The 26,801-nt window shown below is 54.0% G+C and overlaps 1 protein-coding gene and 1 long non-coding RNA gene across 3 annotated transcripts; one reads left to right on the top strand and one right to left on the bottom strand.

Annotated features, from left to right (window-relative positions):
* The first annotated feature begins 1,302 nt into the window (after window positions 1-1,302).
* On the top strand, window positions 1,303-26,786 carry RNF19B (ring finger protein 19B). Of its 2 annotated transcripts, XM_068172493.1 has the most exons (10): window positions 1,303-1,372; window positions 15,064-15,737; window positions 20,606-20,811; window positions 22,371-22,515; window positions 22,913-23,075; window positions 23,520-23,634; window positions 24,100-24,240; window positions 24,402-24,609; window positions 25,575-25,706; window positions 26,142-26,786. In XM_068172493.1, exons 2-10 carry the CDS (start codon window positions 15,175-15,177, stop codon window positions 26,611-26,613), a joined length of 2,145 nt encoding a protein of 714 aa, XP_068028594.1. In that variant the 5' UTR covers window positions 1,303-1,372; window positions 15,064-15,174; the 3' UTR covers window positions 26,614-26,786. The 2 variants fall into 2 exon arrangements, with proteins under 2 accessions (XP_068028594.1, XP_068028593.1); XM_068172492.1 differs by lacking the exon at window positions 1,303-1,372 and having other exon boundaries at window positions 15,022-15,737.
* Window positions 7,911-14,151, bottom strand: LOC137462289 (uncharacterized). The gene is made up of 2 exons (XR_010993655.1): window positions 9,135-14,151; window positions 7,911-8,618 (listed from the first exon to the last, which is right to left on the bottom strand). It is a non-coding gene; the product is annotated as an uncharacterized lncRNA (long non-coding RNA).
* Window positions 26,787-26,801: the final 15 nt, after the last annotated feature.

Here is a 26,801-nt window from a genome sequence, read left to right as displayed (position 1 = left end):
TGTCCTCTGCTCCTTGCCTGCTGTTGTTTTATAAACCTGTTCTGCCTGCTCCTCCTGGCTTTCTGGTCTGTGGGATGGAGGAATCTTGGCTCCTCTGAGCTGGGCTGCCTCTGTTTGATCCTTACCTGAGTGTGGAGCAGGAAATGGATTGCTGGGGAGCTGTGGGGAGGCTGCAGTGGGGAGTCTGTGAGCTCAATCCTGGATCCTCTGGAGCTGGATCTGTGCTGTGACCTGTCTCTCTAAGGCTGACCTTGAATGTTTTCCACAGCACACGATGCTCTGCAGGTGCTGTAAATTCCTTCTGCTCAACCATTTCGTTCCAGCAAGCTGCTTATCAGGCACTCTTTTGAAAACTGTGTTCATATTTCATACACACAATTATTCAGCAACTATAAAAGGGGAAAATTCCTATTTATAGCACAAGGACCAGCATCAAATAGGACACTGAATTCTCACTGATAGAGGAAGTGACCTGTTCTCTAATGCAGCAGTATTTCTGCTGAAAAGAAACAGCATCTTGAATGGGGGGAGGGATGAAAGCCCTGGGCCATCTCTTTCCATTAAAAATGTGCTGCAGTCCTAAAAATGTATCTGCCCTTCTCCCTTCCCAATGAAACCATTGGCGACAGGGATTGCAGGAAAGCCTTTCACTGTGGATCTGTGGTTAGTGGTAATGAGCCCACCGACTCCTGATGGTCTGGTTTGGAGCTGGTTTAAGTTTCTGATCAATAATCTGATCTCTGACCTTGATGTGGGGGCGAGGAGAAGCCGCTGCAGAGATGTCTGTGGGGACTTTGTGCCATCACGGTGCTCATGTGCACAGCCCTGAAGGAGCGAGCACGTGGGGCTGAGGAACAAAGAACTGCCTGGGAGTGAGCAATGGAGGGAGAGGGAAGGTGGGAAGAGCTCAGGGGACACGGGTGGAACTGCTGCGGGTAAGGTGAGAGCCTGTTTGCTCTGAGCCTGCTTCCCTTGGCTCCCTCTGCTCTCCCTTCCCTTCCAGGTATGTTGAGCCACAAGGCCATCACTGGCCACTCCCTGCTGCTGTCGCCTGCTGTCGCCCTGTCCTTCCCGCGGTCTCTTTGGGAAGAGCTGCAGTGGGTGATACCAAGCGAGGCCCTGGGAGGTGGAGGAGCAGAGGATGGGATTCCCCTGCTGTCGCTGTGGCAACGCTGGGCAGGGAAGCAGCAGCAGCAGCAGCGGGATGCGATGGGCGGCTGCGTGGCGTGGAGGGTGCGCTGGGGAGGCTGCGGGGGCCGGGCTGCGCTGACATCACGCGGGGAGGTGGCGCAGAGGGAAGGGGAGTGGGAAAGGGAGAGCGGGGAGACTGCGGAGGGGAGAGCGCGGCACCGGGAGTGGGCTCCGGGGACAGGTAAGGCATGCCCGGGGGCAGGGGGTGCTCCGCGAGCTGCTGTGGGATCAGCGCCTGCCTCGGCACCTCTCGGGGTGATGTGGAGCTGGGGGATGGCTCCTGAGCAGCGGGAATATTATACAATGCCCGAACAGCCTGGCACAGCAGGGCTTGGCGGTGGGACAGTGAGAGCAGGTCAGAGCCCAGCTGGCTGGTGCAGAAACTGGTGCAGATACTTCGCCCCAGGACAGCAGTGTGTGTGTGTCACTGGTGCTGTACTGAGAAGAGCCAGGAGTACCTGCACTTCCAGAACAGGATAAAGGGACTGGAGAGCAGCCCTGGTTCCTGGCTGGAGAAGGAGAGCAGAGTTCTCCCTAGGGATTACAGCACCGATCATTGATGAAATTAATCAGAAGTTTGAGACTCCATCCCCTGAGCTGCATCTATCTTAGAGGAGGCTGTGAGCAGAGCTGGTGCGCTGGGACTGAGCCCAGCAGCGCGTTTGTGGTGGGAATCCTAAACTGCACACCCCCAGCAGCCTGAGCACTTCCCCTGCCTGTGCAATAGTTCTGGGGAAGGCAGCCAGGTGCATGGGTACTGCCAGGAGCTCTCTGGATGTGGATCCTGGGGATTGCAGACCTGGAAGGCAAAACAACAAAGTCCTTGAAGCCTCTCTGGGTGTCGTGTTGCCTTTTAGCACAAGGGTTGCATAACGGGATCTGTTTTGTTAGCAGAGGGAGTAAGGGTGACAGTCACCTCTGCCCAGCAGCAGCCCAGCAGTATCTGTGTGCTGTGCTGGCCCGTGGTCCTGGAGGGAATTTCATTTTTTCCTTAATCCAAGAGTTAGGCTGGCTCCTTGCTGCTTGTGGTTTCCCAGCTCTGATCCCGCAGCAGCAGGGTGTAGGGACTCTACACCTACACCCAGGCTTCACAGCCTTAGCAAACTAGAAAATGAGTTTGTGAGCACCCCACTCACCTGTGCTGACCTCATTCTGGCCTGTCAGGATTCTCAGTGTGTTTCCTCTTCCCTGACTGAGGAAAACACATTTGGGGTCAAAAGCCCAGTGTTGGGGATCCCTGTGGGTGTCAGAAACCAGTATGGGAGTGGAGACGAAAGAGGCACAAAGTAGAAACCTTGCTTGAAATCCAAGAGCAGGAGAGGCCAATGCTCCTGTCACGACCATTTTGTTGAACACATTTCCCAAGGCATTTAAAGGGCTGGGGGCTGTGACCCAGTGGGGCCATGGAGAAATGCAGCCAGAAGTGCTTGAGAGTGTAATTGCAACAAGAAGCATAAATATGCTTTAATTAGGGAAGCAATTGCTGTGTGATGCACAATCCCTCCCCACCAAGGCACACATGCTGGGTCTACTGGGACCACTTGGGAGTGGCCCAGGTGGCCATACTGCTGCTTATGGGATGGAAACTGCTAACAGCAACAGCTTGTGCTGCTCTGTGAGGTTTCTCTGGAAGCAAGGGGTGGGAGCCCCATGCTTGGAGGGTGACAGGCAGTGCTGTCACCCAGGTGGCTACAGGGCCAGCTGCATTCCAAGCCTCTGGCATGGGCAGGCAGGGAGGGGAGGGCCTGTCAGCTGCTCTGTGCCAGCCCTCAGCTCTGCCCAGGGCAGCTGTGCTGGGAGAGAGCCAGCTTGGGATGGGCCCCTGTGCCCCAAGGGGGGCCTCACTGGACACAGCCTGAGCTGGGCTCCCAGGGCCAGTTTGGGAAGGGTGCAGGGAGGAGTTAACACTGCTGTTCTGCAGTTTCATCCCCCAGGTTGATGTTCTGCATGACCAGCAGCAGGACTGCTTCAAAGTCATGTTCCAACTTGATTTTTTTTCAAGGTTATTCAAAATTCAGGGCAGGAATGGCACCAGGACCTCTTACAAACAGAAAGGCCAAGTCACCCCCTCCTAGTCCTTGACCTTCTCCATGGCTCAGCTGGCTCTCCTTGCTTTCCCCCATATTGCCTACACTGCAAAAGGGATGATCATGTGAATATTACAAAGCCTGGCATCTGCACATCAGCTGCAGCAGCTGAGGGTCTGACATGCTCCCGGTGCCTTGGTGTGACCCTGTCCCCACAGCCATGCTCTGTCACCTGTGTGTTCAGCCCCTGCCACAGGCTGTCACTGCCAGGCACACAATAATACAGAAATACATTAACTGGGAACTCGTGCTCCCTACTGGGAAAAGTGCTATGGATCTGCGAGCCTCTGCAGAGACCCGGAGCATCAGGACGAGCTGCCTTTGTGCCAGGGTCCAGAGAAGGCCCTGGGAGCTGAGCCAGGTCCTGTGAGACATTTTAATCCTGCCTATTTCACGGTCTATCTTGGCCACGACTCTACTGCAGTGAACGTTTTCCCCTTCCTTCGTTTGGGGCACTCACAGGCACCTACTTGGTGTTTGTTTTCACTCCTTATCTGGTGCCACTGGGAGCAGGCAGGGCAGCAGTGCAGCAAGGAGAGTCAAGGAGAGTGGGACTACACATTCCCACTGTTGCCTGGCCACCCTGGAGACCCCTCAATCCTCTCCCTAAAGCCAGGCTGAAATTTCTTTCTGCTGAGGTAGCTGTTTGTTAAATAGTTGAGGTTACTTGAGTAATCAATAGTTCTCTGGTTCCCAACAGAAATATTATCCCTTTGGCCAAATCAGCTTTTCTGTCTCTGCTATAAAGCTGCTCCTGCCTCTCAGCTGTTGAAGGATCGAGGTACATTCCTGATTTATCTGCACAGAACCCCACTTCTCTTCTTTCCTCCTGTTAGCACCACTTTTACTCTGAGGTTGAGCTAGAAGGGCTGGAAGCACACAGAGAAATCGCTGGAGTCACTGGACTCTTCAGTCTCAGCCCTTCTCTTGGCCCTGCCCCAACAGCTCCTTCTCTGTGCTTGCTTCTCCAAGGAGAGAGGTGAGAGTCAATGGGATCCTCATGGCCAAGGGCACTGCTGACATAACTCCCAGTCCATGGACTCCAAAACAACTTGGCTCAGCTGCTGCCAGCTGAAGAAAAATTGTTCCCATCCCACAGCAGGAGCTGTATCCTGGAGAACCAGGGCTGGAAGACAAGGCGCCCATAGTGAAGTTCCATGGCTGCACATAAATTTTCCTTGCAAACAGGCAAAGGCACCAACTCCCAGGAGCTGGATTTCTGGTTCCAGCTGAGGAGCCAAAGGCTGGGCTGTGGCTCTGGGCTCCAATTTCCTGTGACTGAAGGAGGCCACGAGGTTTGTTCTGCTGCTGGGGCAGTGGAAACAGCCTTGCTGTGCATTGTGAGCATCTCTGCACATCTCTGTTCTTTCCAAACCAGAAAAGGTCACAGAGACCCAAGAGAAACCCACTTCCCTCCTTCACTGAACTCCTTCTGCTTCACACATGCTTTTGTTGCCATCCCTTGCTTGCCAAAGGCAGGAACAAACACTGGGGTTTGGCAGGGCTCAGAGCCTTGGCGTGTTGGATGGGAAAGAGACATTCTTGGTCCTCAGCCCGGGGACAGGGCTCTGCTCCACGTCCACTGCCAGATTTTCCAGCTGCGATTTTGCTGCTCATCCCATGCTGAGGGCACCGCTCTTGGGATGGGGAGCACCCCTGGGTGCTGGGCTGTGAATCCTGCAGGAGATCCATGGAAGGGGGGAGGGAATAGCTGGAGCAGGACCCAGAACTATGTGAACCCCTACATGCTGCTGCGGCTGAGCTTCACATCCAGGGCGACGCGCTGGAGGAGCTGGTGCTGCCCTGAAAGGCTTTTCCCAAAGAATGCCCGATTCCAGGGGAGCAGGGAAAGGCAGAGGGAGGCCATGTAAAGCCAGGCTGACCCTGGTTTGGTTAAATAGGGCTGTTTTTGCTGACAGCTCCTCCTGAGAGACTGCGGGGAGGGATTCTGAGAGGCTCTTGGCAGCTACCACTGTTTCAGTGTCAGGCACTGGACTTTCCTCGTGCTCAGGGGAAAGGAGATGGCAGCCCAGATCAGAGATGGCAGGGCTGGGCAGATGAGAGGCTGCTCCCTCCCTGTTAGAAAAATGCTCTGGAGCAACAGCAGGGCCTGATTTCAGAGAAGCATTTGAGGTCTCAGTGCACACTGATCGCCCCAGAAACCTCCTACTCAATTTTCTGCTGCGCACAGCCCAGCCTGAGGCAGCACAGGGGGCAGTTTGCTCCAACACTGGTTAAGACAGCCCACAATGACAAGCCCCAGGGAGGGGTGAGTGTTTCTCATGGTGGTGAAGGACTGAGGGAGAGGAGGGAGCAAGAAGAGCAATTTCCTGGTTGTGGTAAAGGTGGGTTGTGCTTGAAGTTAGAGAGAATGGGCTTGTGGTCATAGCATCAGGTTGTGGAAAGGAAGGTGTGGGTCAGCAGCAAAACCCAGCAGAACAAACCCCATTTGCCCTTCCATGCCAGCACAAGAATGAAGGACAAACTACAACCCCCCTCTCCCTTTGCCCACCTTGTTCTGCTGCAGAGGACAGAGCACAGAGGGAACAGCCCTGAATTGAGCTGGGGGCAGGGGCCTGGCAGTCAAGAGTCAGACTGGGAAAAGATCTCAACTGAGACAAGGGGACCCTGAGCAAGCACATGTTCAGAGGGAGAGGCTCATACATTCCCCACCTGGTTAATGCTGGCTCAGCCCTCTGGAAAATGACACACGTTTTCCTTGCTGTGGGGCCAGAGGGCTGTGCTGGGAGCTCTCTCTGCTCCCCCAGCCCGGCTGCAGGCAAGAGGTGCTGCTGGCAGGGTCCAGAATCACTGTTCTTTCCCCTTTTCACAGCTGTTGCTGGTTATGAAAATGGGAATGTTCCCCAGGCAGTTCTCAGCAGGAACTGCCCTTTCCAGGGCTGACCGCATGGGCTCTTTCTTCCTCTTCCCACCTCCTGACAGCAGTCACAGTTTTGGGTACGTTCTAGTCTTGGCAAAGCACTGCCCTTCCCTGCTCCTCTTCCTCACATGACACACAGGAGAGAGAGGCTGTGGCCTGTGGAAGGGGAATGTTTGTTCCTGGACTGAGATCAATACAATTTTTGAGCCAGTCCTCCTCCCAAAGCTCACAGAGAGAAAGAAGAAAAGTTGGGATCAGTCTCACACAGTGGGGATTTACACCCCAAACTGTCAGTCTGTTCCTAGCACAGAGATCCTGACACCAGCTCTCCTTCCCCCTGTGCAGGATGGGGGGCAGAGCTTGCAGGAACACCAGGGCATGTTGTGGAACATTACTTTTTGTCACATCTGATGCAGAGTGTCCACAGCACAAAGGAACACTGGGCAAAGCTTAGGGAAGTCAGGCAGGAGACAGCGGGGCTTGCTGCTGGAAGATGAGGGCACAGAGCTCAGCAGAGGGGTCAAACACAGGAGTTACCACCGATTTCAGGGTAGGAAACACCAGTTTCTAAGAGAAAAGAGCGGGACTAGCAGGAAAGGGGAATGACTCCAGGCCAGCTTTCTGGCAGTGCTGGATACTCAGAGGACACTGATGGCACAGAAGGGGGTGGATTTGGGCCACATCCTAGCCAGAAGCTTGGGAGTCTTTTGGAAAACCCAAATAATGCAACTGAGCTAAGTCAGAGAGGAGTGGTCTGGCTAAGGCCAAGGTCAGTCTGAATAATTCCTTCCACTCTCTCTTCCGCTTTTGTGCAGTGAGGCAGGAAGCTGAAAATTCTCTGGCTGATTTTGGGAGTCCAGAGGTCAGTGACCATTGATCATCCTGGCTCTGAGGAACAGATGAGTGTGTTAGCACCCAACCCTGCACTCAGCTCCCTCCTGACTCCTTAGCACACATCCACAGAATTTCCTGACTTTTTGTTTCAGAACTCAGGGAAAATTCCTGCCACCAGCGCGGAGTTAAATTGAAAGTTGGTAAATTCAGGAAGCTTCTTTTGACAAGGCACTAACCTTTGGAATTGCCTCAATAGTTGGTAAAGTCAAATAATAACTGGCTTGGAAAATCTTGATGGTTTTATGACCTTTCACAATGTCTGTACTTCTGTACCCAGACAAGGGTCACCACACTGCTCCAAGACATGACCAGAGGGATAAAGGAGGAGTTCTCTTCCTGTCTTTCCCTATCCTGGTGTGATTGCCATTGCTTAGCTCTGTAAAGCAGAGGAATTACTCCAAGCCAGAGCAGCGTGACTGGAGTGCTGAGCCTGTTCCTATAAACCCCACTTTGGGATGAGAATTCAGGTCTCTCCACGACCTCCTGACAAGGAGGGAATGTGGATGTGGCCATTGCTGAAGGGGCTTCAGAAGACCCTGCTGAGGGCAGTTGTGCTCTTGTCCTTGGAAGTTCTGTTGAGACCTTTCCCTTCCCAGGTGCTTTGTGGGATTGAAGCCCAAACTTCCTTGGAGACCAGGCAGACATGGGGACAGGCTTCATCCACCACCTTCCCATGGCAGCAGGTCCCAGTGGTGCTGAGTTCACTGGAGCTTTCTCCCACCAGCAGGTCCCTGTGAGCAGTGGATTATGCCCTGGCAACAGGGACACTGCAACATGCAAACCCCAAAACTGCAGCGCCTGCTCCACTACACAGCAAAATAGGTCGTGCATCAACAAATGAAAAAGGACAGATGGTGTCTGCTAATACAGCTTAGTTTATGGCCTGCAGGATTAACTCACTAGTTGTCATGTCTGCAGAAAATAGGAAATGGGTGGGTCGGCTGGAGGAAACGTGTGGTGTGCCCAGCCCTACCTGTGCTGTGGGATGCACCAGCTGGAGAGGATGTCAGAGATCCTGTGAGGTTTTGAGACGTTGCTGAAGGGCTGCCAGTGTCTTTTGGGGGCTCTGGGCACTGGAGATAGTGCCTTGTACCAAGCCTTCCTGCCCACCTCGGATTCCCACAGTCCCACTGCAAAGGTCGGTGCTGCAGGGATTGACGGGAGCCGAGCAGGGATCTCCAGCAGACACAGGGACACCCTCTGTGGTCTCTGAGGAACCCACAGCTTCCTGTCCTCTGCCAGCTGCAGGACAGTCTCTAGTTCAGCCTTTTGAACTCCAAAGACTCCACGTGTCTGCAGGAGTACGACTGAAAGCTGAGGCAGAACCCTCAGGTCTTTTCAATGCCTTCTCTGTGACACACTGTTCTCCTTTCCTGGAAACCAGGCCAGTGCCTCACTCTGTTCTTGCAGAAATCCCAGCCTGTGCCAGAGCTCTGCCTTGTGCATCTTCTCTCTGAAAGGCAGGACAAACTCTTCCTCAGCTCTCCATGGGTGCTCCTCCTGAAGATTTCACTTTGATCTTGCTGCTTCTGCTGTGGCCAGGTTTGCTCGCGTCCTGCAAGATGCTGAGCATCCCAAAAAACAGCTGGCATCAGGAAGATACTCCAGAGCCAGGAGCATGCCATGCCATGCCATCTCCATGCCTCTTGGCCTTCTGCTGTCACAGGTGTTTGTCACCACTACCTTCTAACCACAGCCAGCCATCACAGGCACTGAGGTTTTCTCCAGTGACTAATTTGCCTGTGTTTATGCCAACACCAAACACTTAATTGTCTATTTAATGACTCAGGTGAGGAGGGAGTCTGGCTCCTTCCTCCTGCCATAGGGATCTGGCAGTACCCTACATTGCTAAACCTTCTCAGTTATAAATCCCCCATCATTAAGGGTAGCAGGTCAGTGGTGAGAGTGACTTGAGAGCGGGGATCATTGTCACTTCTATCCCCAAAGCTTTTCAGTGAGCGTGGAGGTGAATAAAGAACACAGAACAGCCTGTGCTTTTATTACAAAAGGAAATGCTGCTTTTTGTAGAGGGGAAAAGCATGTCAGATTACTATTATAAGTAATTGCTTAATGGCCCCTACCTTTGCGTCATTGCTGAAGTACATCCGAGTCCCTTTTTGGGGTCTCTCCTCACCACACGTGTGTCACCAACGGGGCCAAGCCCGTGGCTATCCTGGCTGTGGGAGCCCTGAAGGAGACAGGATGGGGGAGCTACGTGGGCATGAGAGCCTCCACATTCTTCCCCCTTGAAATCTCCCCACCTCCCACCTCTTTTATCAGCTGCTGACAAGACTTGCCATGTGTGTAGGCGGCTCCCAAGCTTCCAAGACGATTCCCCGCTCCCCCCACCTCCCATCCACGAGAGGAGTGCCCAGGATTTCGGGGAGGGGGAGCGCAGCGTTCCTCCGGCTGCCGGCCTGTTCTGATGCTTTCAGAGAGCTCCATGTGGTAACTCTCTCCCAGGATTTCACATGACAGCCTCTTCCCCAGAAAGTCACAGCAGGGAGTAGAAGATTGCCGTGCGTGTGGGTGTTAGGAGGGAGCAGAGTGGGATGGGGAGATGGAGGGGAGAGGAGGTGTAACCACAGACTAAAGCAGAACAAATCCTCTTGGAAGAGCCTTGCATTTCTGATCCCAAGGCTCCCATCTCCTGCCTCTTCCTCTTCATTTAAAAGAATGTCAATCCTTGTTAAGTCCAGCAGAGAAAAGAGGAGTCAAGCACAATCATCTCCTTCCTTCCCTGAACACATCTCAGGGGACCAGGAGAGGCAAACAGAACACGAACTAACTGGATAGAGGCAGAGATGTGCACACTGGGGAGAGCCCTCCCCAGCCCCGGGTGTCTTCCCTGGAGAGACATGAGCGGCCGGTAATGACATCTCCATCTGACAAACGATCACAGTGCATGTCATTACGACCCAGTGCTTCCCCGGGGCCCTGGCAGAAAATGACCCCAATGAGCTTCAGTTCTTGCAATCACAGCTGCTCCCCATGAACGTTCAGCGTCCCTCTCTGCAGAGCTCCGGGCTCTCGGGGTTAAGCCCCGCCGAATGCCTCGGGCAAGCCGAGATTGACATCCCTGCTCTGGAGCTGGGACCCCTAAAAGAGGAGTAGGGAAGCCCACGTGCCCTTGGCACAATGGTCCAGGGCAGGGAGCTGGGGGGACACCTCGCACTGCACTTCTGAGAGGTTTAAAACTACCTCTGTGCTACTTAAATCTGTCAGTCCCTTCATCTTCCTCCAGATGCCGTGAGTGCAGCACATCTCAGGTGGGTCCCAATGGTGGGTCCTGAAAGACCCCTGAAACTGCTATCTGCATTTTGGCATCCTGAGGCACCTGGATCCCTTTAACAGCCCGGGCTGTCCCACCTTAATAAGGCCAAAGGTCTCAGCCTGCCCAGCAAAACCAGAGCTGAGTCATTCTCGAGTCTCCCTGTGCAAAAACAAGGAAGAATTCCTGGTGTAAACCTGCTCCCCTCCTTCCTGCATTTCATCAGCAAGCAGCAACACGAGCTGGGTTTTCTCTAAACTCCATCTGCTCTGCAATGCAGCCTGTCCCCCTTGAATAACCCCCCATCCTTGCCTGGTAAAAGTGGGAGAAACCCTGAGGAGACCCAGACTTCTAGAGAAAAGAGTCAGTGCTAGGGAAGGGTTCACACCTCAGTGCCTGCATTCCAGAGGTTTGAGGCGGATTGGATCTTTGTGTGTGCTAAAACAGCTGTTTCAACATCCCCTGTGTCCTGCAGGCCAGGGAGAAGAGTACCAGGCAGGTATTTCCCATACCTGTGATATTTGGGTCACCAGGAAGGGGGGAAAGGTGGGCAAAAGGGATGTGGTAGGAGCTGGGATTTCTATTTTATCGGTTGCAAACCCAAACCGACGTGCTTCCTGCCAGTGTCCCACCGCAGCGATATTCCCGGCCAGGCACACCCCGGTTCCTCCATGCAGTCTGACTTTCACAATCCCTTCCCAGCAGCCCAGCCTCTGCTTTCACTCTCTGAATTACCAAGGGGAATTTTCATTACATCACCAGAGGCGCTTCCTCCTCGACAGTGATAGAGCTGTCACTCTGCTTTGCAGGGGGTTTTTGGGGTGTGGGTGACGAGGATATTTCTCTGGAAAGAAAAAGCAGGTCCAGCCCAGCTCAGCCTCCCCCAGTGGCTCCATCCCGGCTGGGAACGGCACTGGGCAGTGTGGGGTGGCTCCAACCGGTGTCTGGACAAAGCCTTCTCCCTGGAAGCTTTCCTGGGGGATACAGCGCTTTCAGGCAGCTTTAAAAGTTGCCTGTGCCAAATCCAGCGGGGTCGGAAGTCAGCAATCTTCCAGCTTTCTGCCAGCGTAAGCAAAAGCAAATTTTCCTATTGGAGCGGGGATTTGCAGAATGATTCGCTGCAGCGTTTGAATCCCCCTCCACGCCCCCGCCTTCTGTATCTTTTTTGTTTGTTTGGTTTGGGTTTATCTTTTCAAATATCCCCCAGTTTAACGGTCAGGCTGGTGGCAGCTTCTCCGCAGCTCCTGGGAGGGGCTGATCTGATCTCACTCCCAATCCGGTGACTTCCCAATCAGCCTCTTTCCTCCCTGGCAGCTTGTTTTCCTGCCCTCTGCTTCCAGTTCCTGGTTGTTTGTCTGGGGGTTGGTTTTGTTTTTTGGGTGGTTTTTTTTGGGTTTGGTTTTTTTTTTTTGGTTTTTTTTTTTTTTTTTTGAATCAAAACAAACTACCGGGTTCAAACTGCTAGTCAGGAACACGCTGAGCAGGAGCCTTTGCTCCTGGCAAGGGCTGTGGAAACTCGCCATGGAGAAACACCTCAGCCATAGAGAACTTGTTTTTAAGTAGCTGGGATGCCTGGACCACAGCGGGGTCCGGACAGTTGGAAATCTGTGTCTCAGAGCTCCATAAAAGCACTGAGTTCCCTCAAATGTATAACCACTGGCAAGAGCTCTGCACAGCTTGGGAGGAGGGAAGATGGCTCTGAAGTCACTTGGATTTACCCTGGCCTCCCCCAGCCTTGCTGGTATCATGATTCCTCATATAAGGCAGTGAAGAGTCATTTCTGCCCCATCAGCCCATCCTTTCCCAGGAGCTCCAGATGGTTTTGCTCTCTGTCTCTCTGTCTCTCTGTGTCTGCACTACTGGTAATTCAGGCCTGTCTCACATTAGCTTTTGAGCTGAAACCTTCCCACAATTAGTTAGAGTCTGCTTCTGCGCTGCAGAGGACGTAGGGCTGAGCTGGCAGAGCGCTGTCTGGGAGATCCGTCCCACACAAGTCCTCTTCAGGTTTCTCTATTTCAGTCAAGAGTGTGATTTTTCTAGTGAAATCATCAAAGCAAGACAGTCTCTGCTACAGATGGGCAGCGACAGCCATTTGAAGATGCCTCATACCTGGCTTGTCTCAAGACAGAAATAGTTATTTTCAATATAATCTCGTTTTATACCAATATAACATCTCTCCCTTCTTCATCTGGCTCTCCTTTCCCAAGGAAAAGGGTCCTTTTCCTCTGGGAGCTCCACACCACAAAGTATCAGGGAAATCTTCATGCCTGCCCAAGGACCACAGCTCAGCAACTCACTGTTCAGGGCAAATGTGCTCCACAGACACCCTGGAAGCATCCGGACTTCTCTTGGAGCACAGCTGTTTGGCCCTTGCCAAATTAACTTGCTAATTAACAGGGTTTTTTGATCCCAGGCAGCAATTTACCACTCTGAGGCCAAACCTAAGTGTGGTCCAAGACTTCCAGCTGGTCCAAAGCCTTGTGTGCTGTGGCAGGAATGTGAAGAGCTGACAAATGTCTGGGGAATGCAATCTCTGGGGAAGGACTTGGGTGTAGCAGACATCTTGGGATAAGCAGTAAGGGAGGGCGTATGGCAGGCACAGAATTAGGGACAAGGAGCACAGGGAAAAGCAGGATTGCTGCAGGGTGTTTAGGAGAGGAGGAAGTTTCATTTGTGCAGGTGATTTACTCCTTCTGTGCCTTCATTCACCCATCAGACAGGGAAGTGTCATCATTATCCCCGCTGTGCCGACAGATCTGGGGTCTTTGCCTACAGCAATCCAGCAGCACCAGCACCGAAATCCTGGTTCCTTGTTCCCATCCCAGCTCTTAGAAGGATCCTGGTAATAATAATCATGCAAACAGGCTTTGCTGAGGAGGATGATTTCAGGAATGGTGATAGCTGGGAGACAGTGATGGAGCCACACTTGTCACATGAATAACCACAGTCTGTCCAGTCAGAGCTGACAGTCTAAGGCAAGGCAGCTCCTTCTGTGCTGATTTAAGAGGCTCTTCGTAGACACAGCAGATCTTTCTGCTTCACCTCCCCTGCATAATAAGAAGCAGCGTCCATCCTGTTAGTTTATCTGCCTTTGGATGGGATGTGAGGCTGGCAGACCCCTCTGGGCATGGGGGAACCCTGGAAGGAAATGAAGGCTTTTAACTTTCTGCATGAGTGCAGTGAGAATGTGGGTTGTAGTTTCAGTTCCTCTAAACCTGGCACTCGGGGAGGAGTTCCAAGCTGAGTAAATCTTTACATGATCTTCAGAAACGTTATCAAGGAGGGACACACAGTGGGGGACAAGGTGGTCCACTGGGATGGATGGATGGATTTAGAGGGGGCTCCTGAGGTTATAGACACCCCTCTCCAATGAGAGATGTTAAAAAGCAAACTGCCCCAGGGTTTTTATAAATAGGAACCTTTTTTTCTGCACAATCCAGCCAGAAGATTTCCCCCATTCCAGGCCCTGGGTGAGGCAGCCATGGCAGTAAGGCCATGTTGACGAGAAGATGTAGAGCTGAAAGGAGAATAATAGAATAAACCAAGTCAGAAAGAACCCATCAGAATCATTGAGTCCAACTCCTGACCTTATGCAGGACACCCCATGAATGCCACCATGTGCCCGAGAGTGTTCTCCAAACATAGAGGGGATCAGGATGCTGAGGGGAAAATGAGAGCGCTGAGGGGACCCAGGAACTGAGGGGAGCCGGGTGTTGCAAGGAGCCAGAGCGCTGAGGGGAAATGGGGAGCTGAAGCAGGACAGGGGTGTTTAGGGGACATGGGGGCACTGAGGGGAGCCAGGGGCGCTGACAGAACCAGAAGGCTGAGGAGAGTCGGGTGCTGAGGGGAGCAATGGCGTTGAGGGGAGCAGGGGCTGAGGGGAGCAATGGCACTGAGGGGAGATGGAGGGGCTGAGGGGAGCAATGGCACTGAGGGGAGCAGGGACTGAGGGGAGCAATGGTGCTGAGGGAAGATGGAGGGGCTGAGGGGAGCAATGGCACTGAAGGGAGCCAGGGGCTGAGGGGAGCAATGGCGCTGAGGGACGATGGAGGGGCTGAGGGGAGCAATGGCACTGAGGGGAGATGGAGGGGCTGAGGGGAGCAATGGCACTGAGGGGAGATGGAGGGGCTGAGGGGAGCAATGGCACTGAGGGGAGCAGGGACTGAGGGGAGCAATGGTGCTGAGGGAAGATGGAGGGGCTGAGGGGAGCAATGGCACTGAAGGGAGCCAGGGGCTGAGGGGAGCAATGGTGTTGAGGGAGCAATGGCGCTGAGGGAAGATGGAGGGGCTGAGGGGAGCAATGGCACTGAAGGGAGCCAGGGGCTGAGGAGAGCAATGGCGCTGAGGGAAGATGGAGGGGCTGAGGGGAGCAATGGCACTGAAGGGAGCCAGGGGCTGAGGGGAGCAATGGTGTTGAGGGAGCAATGGCGCTGAGGGAAGATGGAGGGGCTGAGGGGAGCAATGGCACTGAAGGGAGCCAGGGGCTGAGGGGAGCAATGGCGCTGAGGGGAGCTGGAGGAGATAAGGGGAGCCCAGAAGCAGAGTGGAGGCTCAGCTCTACCTCGCTGAAATGCTTCAGAGCCACTTACAGGCACCGGAGCCGCGGGACGGGCACCGCAGGCTCCGGGACTGCCCGGGGGCGGTGCCCACAACCGAAATGGCGGCGGCGGCCGCGCCCGGTGCGGGGCGGGACGAGGCGGGGCCGCACTCACCCGGCCCCGGCGCCGCTTTCGTTACAGCGCGGCCGAGGCAGCGCCCGGCGGGACGCGGCGCCCGGAGCCCCCGGACTGATCCGCTGCCTCCACCTCGGACCCCGCCGCCGGTGATACCGCCGGGCTAACCTCGCCGCCATGGGCTCCGAGCGGGACTCCGAGTCGCCGCGCTCCTCATCCATCCACTCGGCCGCCGCCAAGTGCCCCAAGCCCGGCCGCCGCCGCCGCCTCTCCTTCCAGAGCGTCTTCTCCGCCGCCGCCGCCTCCGCCGCGGGCGGCCGCCGCCGCGCCAAGGCCGAGCCGCCCCCGGCCGCCCCGCCGCCGCCCCCCGCCGCCCCGCCGGCCCCGCCGCCGCCACCGCCGCCGCCGCCCCCCGAGGAGGCTCCGGTGGTCCCGGAGGGCGAGGAGGAGCTGGAGTGCCCGCTGTGCCTGGTGCGGCAGCCGGCGGAGAACGCGCCGCGGCTGCTGTCGTGCCCGCACCGGTCGTGCGGGGCCTGCCTGCGGCAGTACCTGCGCATCGAGATCACCGAGTCCCGCGTCAACATCTGCTGCCCCGAGTGCAGCGAGCGCCTCAACCCCGCCGACATCCGCCGCCTGCTCCGCGACTCCCCGCACCTCGTCGCCAAGTACGAGGAGTTCATGCTGCGCCGCTGCCTCGCCGCCGACCCCGACTGCCGCTGGTGTCCGGCCCCCGACTGCGGGTGAGTGCTGCGGGGGACAAGGGGTGGCGGTGGGATGCCGCCACTCCGTGCTGGGACAGCCCGAGCAACGGGGGACCTGCTGGTCTCTCCATGCTGGGAGCCCTGGGGGAGTGGGGAACCGCTGTCCTCTCCATCCTGGGACACCGTGTGGAGGGGGAGACTTCTGTCTTTTCCATCGTGGGACAGCTTGCTGTCTCCTTAGGGTGCTGCCCCATCTGTGTGTCCTGGGGCGTGTTGGGGAAGGTAGACCCCCGCCCTGGAGGGATGCTGCCTGTCCCCTACACGTGCTGGGATAGCTGGGTGAAGCGGAGCCCGCTGTGCTGATAGCCTGCTGCCTATCCCCAGCAGGTCCTGCTGTGGCATCCCAGCTGGGATGGCCCTGGGACTCACTGTCCTGCCCGTGCCCACGTGGGTCCCAGGACAGCACAGGGAAGGGTGGCTCACCCTCGGTAGGGTGCTGTTGCTGATGCACTTGTGGTCCTACTGTGTCCCATGGGGAGCCCTCGCTGCAGGGGTTCTTTGCTTATCTGCAGTCTATTCAGGACAGCTGATAGGCCTTGGGTACCAAAATTCCATCTATCCCCGTTATCTCTCAGGATTTGACCTTGGGGATTATGAAAACACAGACAAAACGGGCAGGAGTGAAGGGGGTTTCAGCAGAGCCATTGCTTCCCTAATATAACAGAAACCTTTTTTTCTGCACAAATGGTAAGTGTGGACTTTCCCAGCTCTGCTTTTCACTGCCAGTCCTGGGGACAGTGCATGCGGACAATGCTGCAGCCTCCAGCAGTGGGGAAGAAGAGACTGTAACCAGTCACTTTTTCCCAGTGAGGACGCGAATACACAGCAGAGAGGAGTGATGTTGACTCACTGTCCGTTGCCCAAGTGAGGAAACGTCTGTCTGTCCAGAAGTCAGCCCAGCCAAGCCTGATGACTGTGTAGTTATGAACGTGTTGCTTTCATTTTCTCTTCCCTTTTCTTTTAAACGAGCTCTGTTAGGTTTCTGTTTTGGGTGTGACCCAAAGCTGCCTGGAAAAGGGCTTGGTCGGGGAACTTAAGAGAAGTGCTGTGAAGTTGAGCTACAACTCAGCTTGGATGGCAATTCTGGGTAGCAAGAACATGAAAGGAAAGTCTGACCTAGTAGTCGGAATGGAAAAGGTGGTGGGAGGATTGTGAAGATTTAATCAGAGCCTTGTAATAGGCATCCTATGCAAATCAGTGAACCTGGCTCAGGTTACCCATTTCACGGCCTCTTGAGCATCCTGTATAAGGGCTTGTTCCTTCCGAGGGTGAAGTTAACAGCAAACAACACCTTTGCTCCTTTCTGAAGCCAAATCGAGTGCAAGATCTCGATATTTCAGCAGCTGCTGGGGATAAGATCAGGGAGATAGAGCAGCCACGGAGGGAATGCCTCTGCTGGTAACCCCCTAGAGAAAATCCGGTTCCTGCTCACCGAATCTCAGCTCCTTGCCTGTTGTGATGTTATCTGTGCCCAGGATAAGGTGTACAAACAGCGGCGTCACCTGGGCTGGCTGGTTGCAAGGAGCCAGCTCGGCCCGAGGGCGTTGCCTCTGTGACAGCAACGCAGCTTGAGCCTGGTCCCTTCCTCTGGGGGGGTTTGGGCAGGCTGGTGTCACACACGGCTTTCTCTGAGCGAAAACCTCCTCCCTGGTTAGTCAGGGAGCAGGATGAGCCAGGTGACATGCTGGCATCCTCCTCCCAGCTGCCCAGAAGAGCAAGAAGCGACCCCGGGGCTGTTGGAGATGTTGGAGACAGCTCTAGTGGACCGGCGCTGCTGGTGTGTCTGTAGCGCTCGAACAAAGGCTGTTGGAATCAGCCCTCCGGCAGGGAGAGGAATTAATCACCCTATTCATTCTTCCCAGCAGAGCTTGTGTGGCTGTGCTTATGTAAAATCAGGGTATGAATTATTTACAGCGGGCTTTCCCCGCTGTAGTAGTGCCGGAGTAGTACAGAGCCGTAGGGCTGGGGGCACGGCAGAGTGATGTTTGGCACTGAATGTCACCCACCACTGTCACCCGAACTGAAACTCGCCAGCAGCGTCACTTTCAGTGTCAGAGAATCAAGGCATTCCTTTATTCTGGCCAGGATGTGCAACAGAAATCATTTCATCCACACATGCCTGGCTTGTGCAGTGAAAATCCTTCCATCCCACCTGGTTCTTTACCAGACTTTTCACGTATTTATACATGAAGAACCTCAAAGAATTCACATTCGTTGGTCTTAAATTACACAGTGATTCGATCTCCTATTGGTTATTGATCCCTTCGATGCTAATTCGTCCCCCATTCTTCCATTCTCTTATCGATCTTTTCCCAGACCAGGTGTCTCCAGCCTCCCCAGGGGGTGATGTTTGTTGATGTCCGTTCATTTCCTCTGTTTCTTCTGGCTCCTCCCAATCTGTTGATGTTCAGCTCACCCGGGCTTTTGAAGAGAAACTTCAATTCCCCTCCCCCTGGGCACAGGCGAACAAATCCCCTGAGTGAAGTTAACAACAAAAATGCTGCAAGCTGTATCATTACCAGTGCCACCGAGGTACCCCACGAGGGCTGGGGTGGCCTTGGGTGGTCACCCCCACCGAGGTGACGGCATCAAGGGGCTGCAGGGCTGTGACAGCACCCTAAAAACATCCTGTGCCTTCCTCGCAGCTTTTCCTAAATGAAAGAGCCTGGCTGTGCTGCCCGGGGGGGAGGAGGAGGAGGAGGAGGAGGACCACACAACACCGGTGCGTGTTGCCATGGAAACCCTGGTCAATTGATGCTCCATCAATCGCAAAACAAATCGTTTTCTGTGTTTGCAGCTCCGGGTTTGTTTTTTGGTTTTTTTTCCCTTTGCTACAGTCAGGTGGTATCGCTGTCTAGTGTTTGTCACACTGCAGCCTTCCCAAAAGGTTGGGAGAAAAACAGAACCTTTGAAGAAAACGGAGGTGTGTGGGCTGAGATCCGTGAATGGGCAGGAGGAGGGATGGAGGAAACTCGTGGCCATCCAAGGAGGGGGCTGGAAGCAGAGCTGTGCCATTCCTGGGGTTTCAGGAAGACACTCACATTCTTTGTGGGGAAAACTCAGGGAGGAGAACTCAGTTTCTCTTCTTATCTAAAGGGATCGAGCCTGAAAATGGCCATTTAAGCCAGCAATATGTCAGAGGTCAGTGGAAGAGGAGAACCAGTGTCCATCTGGGTCCTGCCATGACTATTTCTCAGCATTTCACTTCAAAACCCACTTTCTAGTTGACCTTGACGTGGAGATGTGCTATTTCTTTCCCCACTAGACAGTCCTGGAGCTTCATTCCCCACAGCTGTGGGCTTGTGCATGATATTTGTCATTTCAGCTCCAGCAATAAAATATAAATGCTGATGATTTTAATTTCTTGAGTGTTTAAAAAAAAAAAAAAACAACATTTTGAGCGAGGAATTAATTTAGAGTGTGCTTAATATATTACACTGTGCTCTCCTAGGCTGCTGTTACGGTTTGAAATAGCAGTGTCACAACACAGCTGGGCAGATGAAGCTTTTCCTTTCTGTTTTGCCAAGGGCAGGCCGGGGGGTAGTGGCAGGGTGAGGAAATTTAGTGGAATATTCCTTAGACAAGGTGCACAGGAATCAAATTCATCCCTCCCACCCCCCTGGGCCATTTGCATCACAGAATTATCATATAGGAACAGAGTGGTTTGGGTTGAAAGGGACCTTAAAATTCATCCACTCATGGGCTGGGACACTTCCAGGGATGGGGTTTTCCCATCTCTCCTCCTGCTGGGCTCAGGTGCAGGTGTGTGGATGCACAGGTAGAGCTGCAGTCGTGCCTGCCAGCCCTCAGATGTTGTTTCTTTGGCGATGCTGTCGTAGCCTGGCAGAATGAAGTTGCTCAAACTCCCACGGGATGTGAATCATTGTGGTATGACACATTCAGTGGTTCTCACGCTGCTGCCTTGGAGAAGAAGAGGCAAATACAACTCGAGTCACACAAGCTCTAAATATGAAACCTTAAATAGGAGTTATTCTCTTCTGACCACTAACAAAAATACCCTTTTTGCCATATGGGTGTTGCAGGACTGGGAAGGCACTTCTGGGATTGCTCATGTGAGCCCCTGCCAATGGAAACAGCCTCATCCTCAGTGACTGTCAGTCAGATTTCTGCAGCACTGCTTGGCGATGCTGCTTAGGCTTCTGTGTACACAGGACACTTCCTTCTGGGCGTGTCACACTACTGTCACAGTGAACTGGTTGAGCTTGGCGCCTCTCTTTTGCACAGTTGATTATTTTGCTCCAGTTTTGGCTTGTTCCAAAGGCAGGGCATTGTTCTTCACCACTCTTTGGAAAATGAAGCTCTGAAGAGATCCTCAGGAGCTCGCTTGTTGACTTAGCTACGTATGGAGCTGTTGTTCCACTTTTTTTAGAATCATTCAGTTGATAGAAGTGCTGAGGACAAGCTCAACTTTCCTAGACTCCTCTGGACCATACAGCATCCACCCATAGGTCTGCACTAAGGAAATGAGGGATGTGTGTGCCTGGAAAGAGCAGCCAGAGCCCATCCTGGGAGGAAACAGCAAGGAGTTAGCTGGGCACACTGGGCCAGACAAATCTGCCCTGTGTGAGTTGCCAGTGAGAGCTGCCAGCAGTTACTGAGGAGAGAACAACTCAGCATCTCAAGCTGCCTGCATGAAAGCTCCCTGCCCTGAATAACCCAATTAGCACTGCTTAATTTCAGGCCCTGCAGAGCGCAGGAATGTGTCTGGTGTGGTGGCTGCTGTAGCAGTGATCAGGAACGAGATGGGGGAGGTGGGCTGGTGGCTCCGGGTGTCTGAATGAAAGGGCTCTCACCTGGTACCTTTGTGTTTTAATTCCTGCCCGCAGGTACGCGGTGATCGCCTACGGCTGTGCCAGCTGCCCCAAGCTGACCTGCGAGAGGGACGGCTGCCAGACGGAGTTCTGCTACCACTGCAAGCAGATATGGCACCCCAACCAAACCTGCGACATGGCCCGGCAGCAGCGGGCACAGAGCCTGCGGGTACGGACCAAGCACACGTCGGGCCTCAGCTACGGACAGGAGTCCGGGCCGGGTATGGATTTACCCATTTTTCATAAAATATCCCAAGTTCAGAGAGACCCACTAGGCTCCAACTCCTCGCCCTGCACAGGACAGCCCCAAGAGTCATACCCTGCTTTTTTGGTTGCTTGGCTCTGTGTGTGTGTGTGATTAGGAAGCTGCACGCCCGTGCAAACCTCCTCCCCTCAAAGCCTGAGTGTCTCCTGCAGCTGTGAAACTCAGAGTCATTTCCCCTCCTCCTGTGTGTTAGAACACATCTGATCTCTTCCAGCAGCACCAAACAGATCAGTAGGTGATGATGTGCTTTGGGTCCTTTTGTGTCACGGCAACTCCCCTCATCCGCCCCAGCTCTGCTTGTGGCTCTTTTGATCTTGGATGTTCTTGCTTTTTTGCTGATCTAAACCCTGAACAAGCAGTCACTTTTTTACTGTTGCAGCTTCAAAGTTGCCTGGTCGTGAAGAGCAGCATTCATGGCCGGCTGCGTGTGGGGAGCTCTGCTTTGTGCACTGTTAGGTCTTGGTAATGGCAGGTACCAAAAAAATGCCAACCCACACAACTCCTCCGCTGCCTGGTAGGAGCTGCTGTGTCTGCTGAGTTTGTGCTCCTTAAAAATAACTGTATTGACTCTGGAAGTGGGCAGTGAGGCCATTTTTTAAAGCCCTGCTCTACCCCCAAACAAAATACCCTGTTTTTCCTTCTGTGTGAGGAGTTTAAATACTAATTCACTCAGTGTGGAGCCGTTGTGGGTGGTTCTGAGGTGGCTTAGTGGTGTGCCAAGGTCCAACGTGCCCCAGTTTAGAGAACCCTAAGAATGGACAGCATAGATACTGCCCCAGCCAGCAGAAAAACCCGGTTTTTCTATCCTGTTAGAGAGATCCCTGCCAGGAAGGGCACATAGCCACGGGAAGGGAGGTTTTTGAGACAGTGGTTTCTCCCCACCCCGCCATGCTGGATCCAGCCTGGTGATTAATAAGGTGTGAGCTGGGCTCACAGCTGGATTTCATCTTGCTGAGCTTTGCAGGGGCCAGCAGAGCCCCGACCCAGAACCACGGCACAGCCATTGCGTAACCACGATCAGATGATGCCTGAATTATGGAAGGGATGAAAACCCCTTATCCTGCTCTGCCAGCAGCATGCTGAGGCCTGGGCAGCCTCTGCAGCCCCATGTCCCCTAAAAGCCAGGTTTGGGTTTTCTCCAGTGCCTGTTCTCCCAGTTGTTGTGTTGTTCTTGGCCCATGAATCACCTCCGTGGAGCAATTCAGTAATGGCTCATTGTGCTGGGCAGGTATGACTTGTTCCCTGTGTTTAAGCATGAATTCTGGAATACATCCCATTCAAGATTAGAACAAGCTTTTTAAAGTGGCTGTTGTTCCCAGTCCCCGCTGTTGGTGGGGTCTGTCACATCAAAATTATCTTCTCTGAGGTAAATTAAAGACACACCACCCCCTGCGAGCAGCAAAGGTGTTCTGCTGCAGAGAAAATCAGGATTTCAATCCTTAATGAGAATCCCCTGGTTGACTGTTCACTCTCCCAGCAGAGATCCCATCTGAATTCCCTGTTTCCTCCCCTCAGCTGATGACATCAAGCCGTGCCCACGCTGCAGTGCTTACATCATCAAGATGAACGATGGCAGCTGCAACCACATGACGTGTGCCGTGTGCGGCTGCGAGTTTTGCTGGCTCTGCATGAAGGAGATCTCAGATCTGCATTACCTCAGGTGAGCAGGGCAGCAGCACGTGCCTCTCTCAGGCTGTGTGGAGGAGTTCACTGCCCCTGTTGGACTTTCACCCTCCTGCTTCAGCGAAATTGTATTGTTTCTGACCCAAAGAGATGAACTCTGTTCCCAGTTTCCAGCATTCAGATGCTCTTCCCACACCAAACAAAGCTCCTGATACAATTACCTTTGAGACCTCTTGGTGTACTGAGTGTTAAACATAGACCAAATCGTGTGATAATCACCTTTTGGGGGCAAAAAAAAAGACAGAAAACTTATTTGTGTTGTCTACCTGCTTCCTAAATTTTGGGTTTTATTCATGTGCAAGTTGAACTTGGGATTCTCAGGAGCTTATAGGAATTGCTGGAGTGCTAATGCCATTTTTTCCCCTTCCATGAAGCCCCTCTGGCTGTACATTCTGGGGCAAAAAGCCATGGAGTCGTAAAAAGAAGATTCTCTGGCAGCTGGGCACGTTGATTGGAGCTCCTGTGGGCATTTCCCTCATTGCTGGCATTGCCATTCCTGCCATGGTCATTGGCATCCCTGTGTACGTTGGGAGGAAGGTGAGTGTGGGGGCAGAAGGGTTTGGGGTGTTCTCTGTGCTGACCAGAAATTTAGAGCTGATAGGAAGGGTGGATCTTGTCGTAGAACCCAAATTCAGTTTTCTCTTCTAAAGCTTCTCTTATCTCCTGGGCTTTGTGTGGGCAGGGGGAAGGTGGTGGCTGATAGCCCTGGTAGCCCTTCAGGCTCAAGTCCTCTCAAATGCATTTTGCATTTCTTTTGTGCCTCTGCTTTGACCCAGGAGCACCCAAGGGATCCCTTTTGAGCCCATCAGCCCCGTACTTGTGGTTGCTTCTTTTTCTTCAACACACACCCTCCTGCTAGGTCTGCTCTGTGAGGAAGTCTGTGCTCAAAATGAGGTTCTTCAAGGGCTCGAGGCTGTAAAATCACTTCTTAATGTGCCCTGGGTGTCTGCTGCTCTCACCTGGTGCATTTTCTTCCATCAGATCCACAGCAGGTATGAGGGGAAGAAAACCTCCAAGCACAAGAGGAACTTGGCCATTACTGGTGGGGTCACCTTGTCTGTCATTGCCTCCCCAGTCATTGCTGCTGTCAGTGTTGGTAAGTGGGCTCAGCCCTGTCCCTTCTGCTGGCCCAGTAGCCACTGAGACAAGTGGGTAGCCCAGCCCTGTGCTGTGGGGGTAGCCAAAGGGCAATTTGCAAAGTGCAGCACTGTGTGGGTTTGGGCACAATGCTGTCTCGCATCCTGGTGTGCTCAAGCTGGCCCACAGCCAGCACAGGGCTTGTCTGCAGCACCAGTTGGCTGTGCCACAGCCCATCCTGAAGTCCCTTGTCACACAGAGCTGTCTCCTGTCATGGTTTGGTGGCTGATGCCTTGGGGGTTCAGTGCTCTTGGGGTTCCCCCACTCAGCCCACAGGGCTCCTCCGCTGTCTGTCTGCGTAACTGTGAATTGGAACCTTTAAAAGCAACAAAAACATGACTGAGAGAGTCACTAAAAAAAAATCTTTTCTGTCTGCCCAACACATCTTTAAGCTCCTCTTAACCCAGCTCATCCTCCTCTCCAGGAATTGGGGTCCCCATCATGCTGGCCTACGTCTATGGCGTCGTGCCCATCTCGCTGTGCCGGGGTGGTGGCTGTGGGGTGAGCACAGCCAACGGAAAGGGGGTGAAAATCGAGTTTGATGAAGATGATGGACCCATCACAGGTAAGAACTGGTGATGGGAAGGGGGTGAAGCAAAATGCTCTTGTTGTTGCCTCTTGTAATGAAATGCTTTGGGGTCCTGATGTCTCCCAAACCTGAGATGCGACGTCGCAGCCGAGCGCTCCCACTGCCGATTCCAACCCCTGTGCTCTCCTTCCCTGCAGTGGCCGATGCCTGGAGAGCCCTGAAGAACCCCAGCATTGGAGAGAGCAGCATTGAGGGGCTGACCAGTGTGCTGAGCACCAGTGGCAGCCCCACAGATGGGCTCAGTGTCATCCAGGGCAACTACAGCGAGACTGCCAGCTTCGCCGCCCTGTCCGGGGGCACCCTGAGCGGGGGGGTCCTCTCGGGGAGCAAGGGGAAGTACAGCAGGTAACTGGACTGTGGGAAAAGCAGAGGGGATCCCAAGGCCCGTGTGGGTTGTGTGGGTTTGTTTTGGGGAGCTTCCCAGGAGTGGGAGTGAAGCTGCTTTGATCTAGGGGTTGTGTCATGGTGGTTTTGTGCCTTGGTTTGTTGTAGAATAACTGGGTCTAGGAGATCACCTAGGATGATCTGGAACCCAGAGCCACACAGGGTGGGGAGGCACTGGCACAGATTGCCCAGAGAGGTTGTGGGGTCCCCATCCTTGGAGATGTTCCGGGACCAGGTAGGATGGGGCTCTGAGCAGCCTGGTCTAGGAGAAGGTGTCCCTGCCCGTGGCAGGCGGTTGGACCTGGATGATCTTTAAGGTCCTTTCCAACCCAAACCGTTCCACGATTCTGTTTCTGGAGTCAGTGCCAGTCTAGTTCTTGCAAGGAGGACAGATCCCTACTGAGCTCCTTGAGACCACAGAGCTGATGCTTCATCTTCATTGGGAACAGCACAGAGCTCCTGCCTGCCCTGCTTAAAGCTATTCCAGCCCTGTTATCCCAGCCTGGAGGCTTTGTTGCTTCCTGTTCTGCAAGCAGGGTCATGGCTCTCCAAGTCAGGAGGTTATACCACAGTTTTCCTCCTAACTTGCCTGTGAGTCAGTTGGCTGGATAATTAGAGCCACGTGTTGATGTGGCAGCCAGGATGTAATCACGGCTCTGTGCGAGATCCATGGAAATCAGCTCTTCGCAGGAATCGTGTGAGTCATGGGTGTAAACACGGCTTTACCTTCGTCACGGAAAACGGAATGGATTTGCCTAAATGGAGACAAAGATGAGACTAAATGAGAGCAACCACTGGGGTTAAACTCCTGTCACACCGAGCTGGGCCAGCTCACAGGGATTCTTGCATTCCCACGAGGAGCGGGGATGGGTTGGTGCTCCTAAAGCACCTGAAGCGTTTCTGAGGAATCCTCTTCTTTCCTGCAGGCTGGAAGTCCAGGCAGATGTCCAGAAGGAGATCTTCCCCAAAGACTCGGTCAGTTTGGGGGCCATCAGCGACAACGCCAGCACCCGAGCCATGGCTGGTTCCATCATCAGCTCCTACAACCCCCAGGACAGGTAGGAGGACGTGGAGTGCTGAGAGGAGCGTTGGTGGAGGCCGTCCTGGAAAAATGCATGCTCTGTGAGCGCTGCTGTGGGTGGTGGGATGGCTGTGTTTGCACCAGGGATCCATCCTTCTCCTAGCACGGCAGGAGGGCTGGGGACAGTTTGGGAGCAGCCTCCGTGTGTGGTGGGCAGGCTGGGGAGGGGCTCTGCAGCCCAGCACCCTCAGGGGCTGTTCTGGCAGCTTGAGGAGACTCTGGAGCTTTCCCAGCTCAGCCCCTGGCTCAGCCTGGGGGGGATCTTGTCTCTCTTAGGAGGATTCAAGGAGAGCAGCCAGTTGTGGGGTGATGAGCAGCATCTTGCTCGTGTTTGGGAGGTGTGATCCTCCCAGTACAGCCCAGTTGAACCCAGTAACTGCTGCCAGTAACGTGAGGGTGGTTGTTCCTGCAGGGAGTGCAATAACATGGAGATCCAGGTGGACATCGAAGCCAAACCCAGTCACTACCAGCTGACCAGCGGCAGCAGCACAGAGGACTCCCTGCACGTCCACACCCAGATGGCAGAGAACGAGGAAGAGGAGGAGGAGCAGGAGGAGGAGGATGACAAGCAGGAGCAGACGTGCAAACACCAAAGCTGTGAGCAAAAGGACTGCGTTGCCAGCCAGACGTGGGACATCACCCTGGCCCAGCCCGAGAGCATCCGCAGCGACCTGGAGAGCTCGGACAGCCAGTCGGACGACGTGCCGGACATTACCTCGGACGAGTGCGAGTCCCCCCACTGTCAGACTGCAGCAGGCTGCCCACACACCCCCAGAGCAAGAGGTGCCCAGAGCCCAAGTGCCCACCTGAGCCACTGTGCCCAAGCTGAGGGCTGCCGGCTGGATGAGATGGTCCAGCTGGAATGCATCGAAGCCAGAGTGTGACCCGAGCACCTCCCTTGTCTCACTGCAGCTTCTGGGCCAGGGTTGTGTCCCTGTTGGCTTCTGTTCGCCATCCTCCAGCTGGCTCCCCCAGCCTTGCCTCGGGGAGTTGCTGTTTCTTACGTGACAGAAAAAAAAGAAACAACAAAAAAAAAAGGAAAGGAAAAAAGAATAAATTCCCCCCCCCCGCC

This window comes from Anomalospiza imberbis, chromosome 25, assembly GCF_031753505.1.
Source record: "Anomalospiza imberbis isolate Cuckoo-Finch-1a 21T00152 chromosome 25, ASM3175350v1, whole genome shotgun sequence".
NCBI lineage: Eukaryota > Metazoa > Chordata > Aves > Passeriformes > Viduidae > Anomalospiza > Anomalospiza imberbis.
This window is presented reverse-complemented; position numbering and strand designations above follow the sequence as displayed.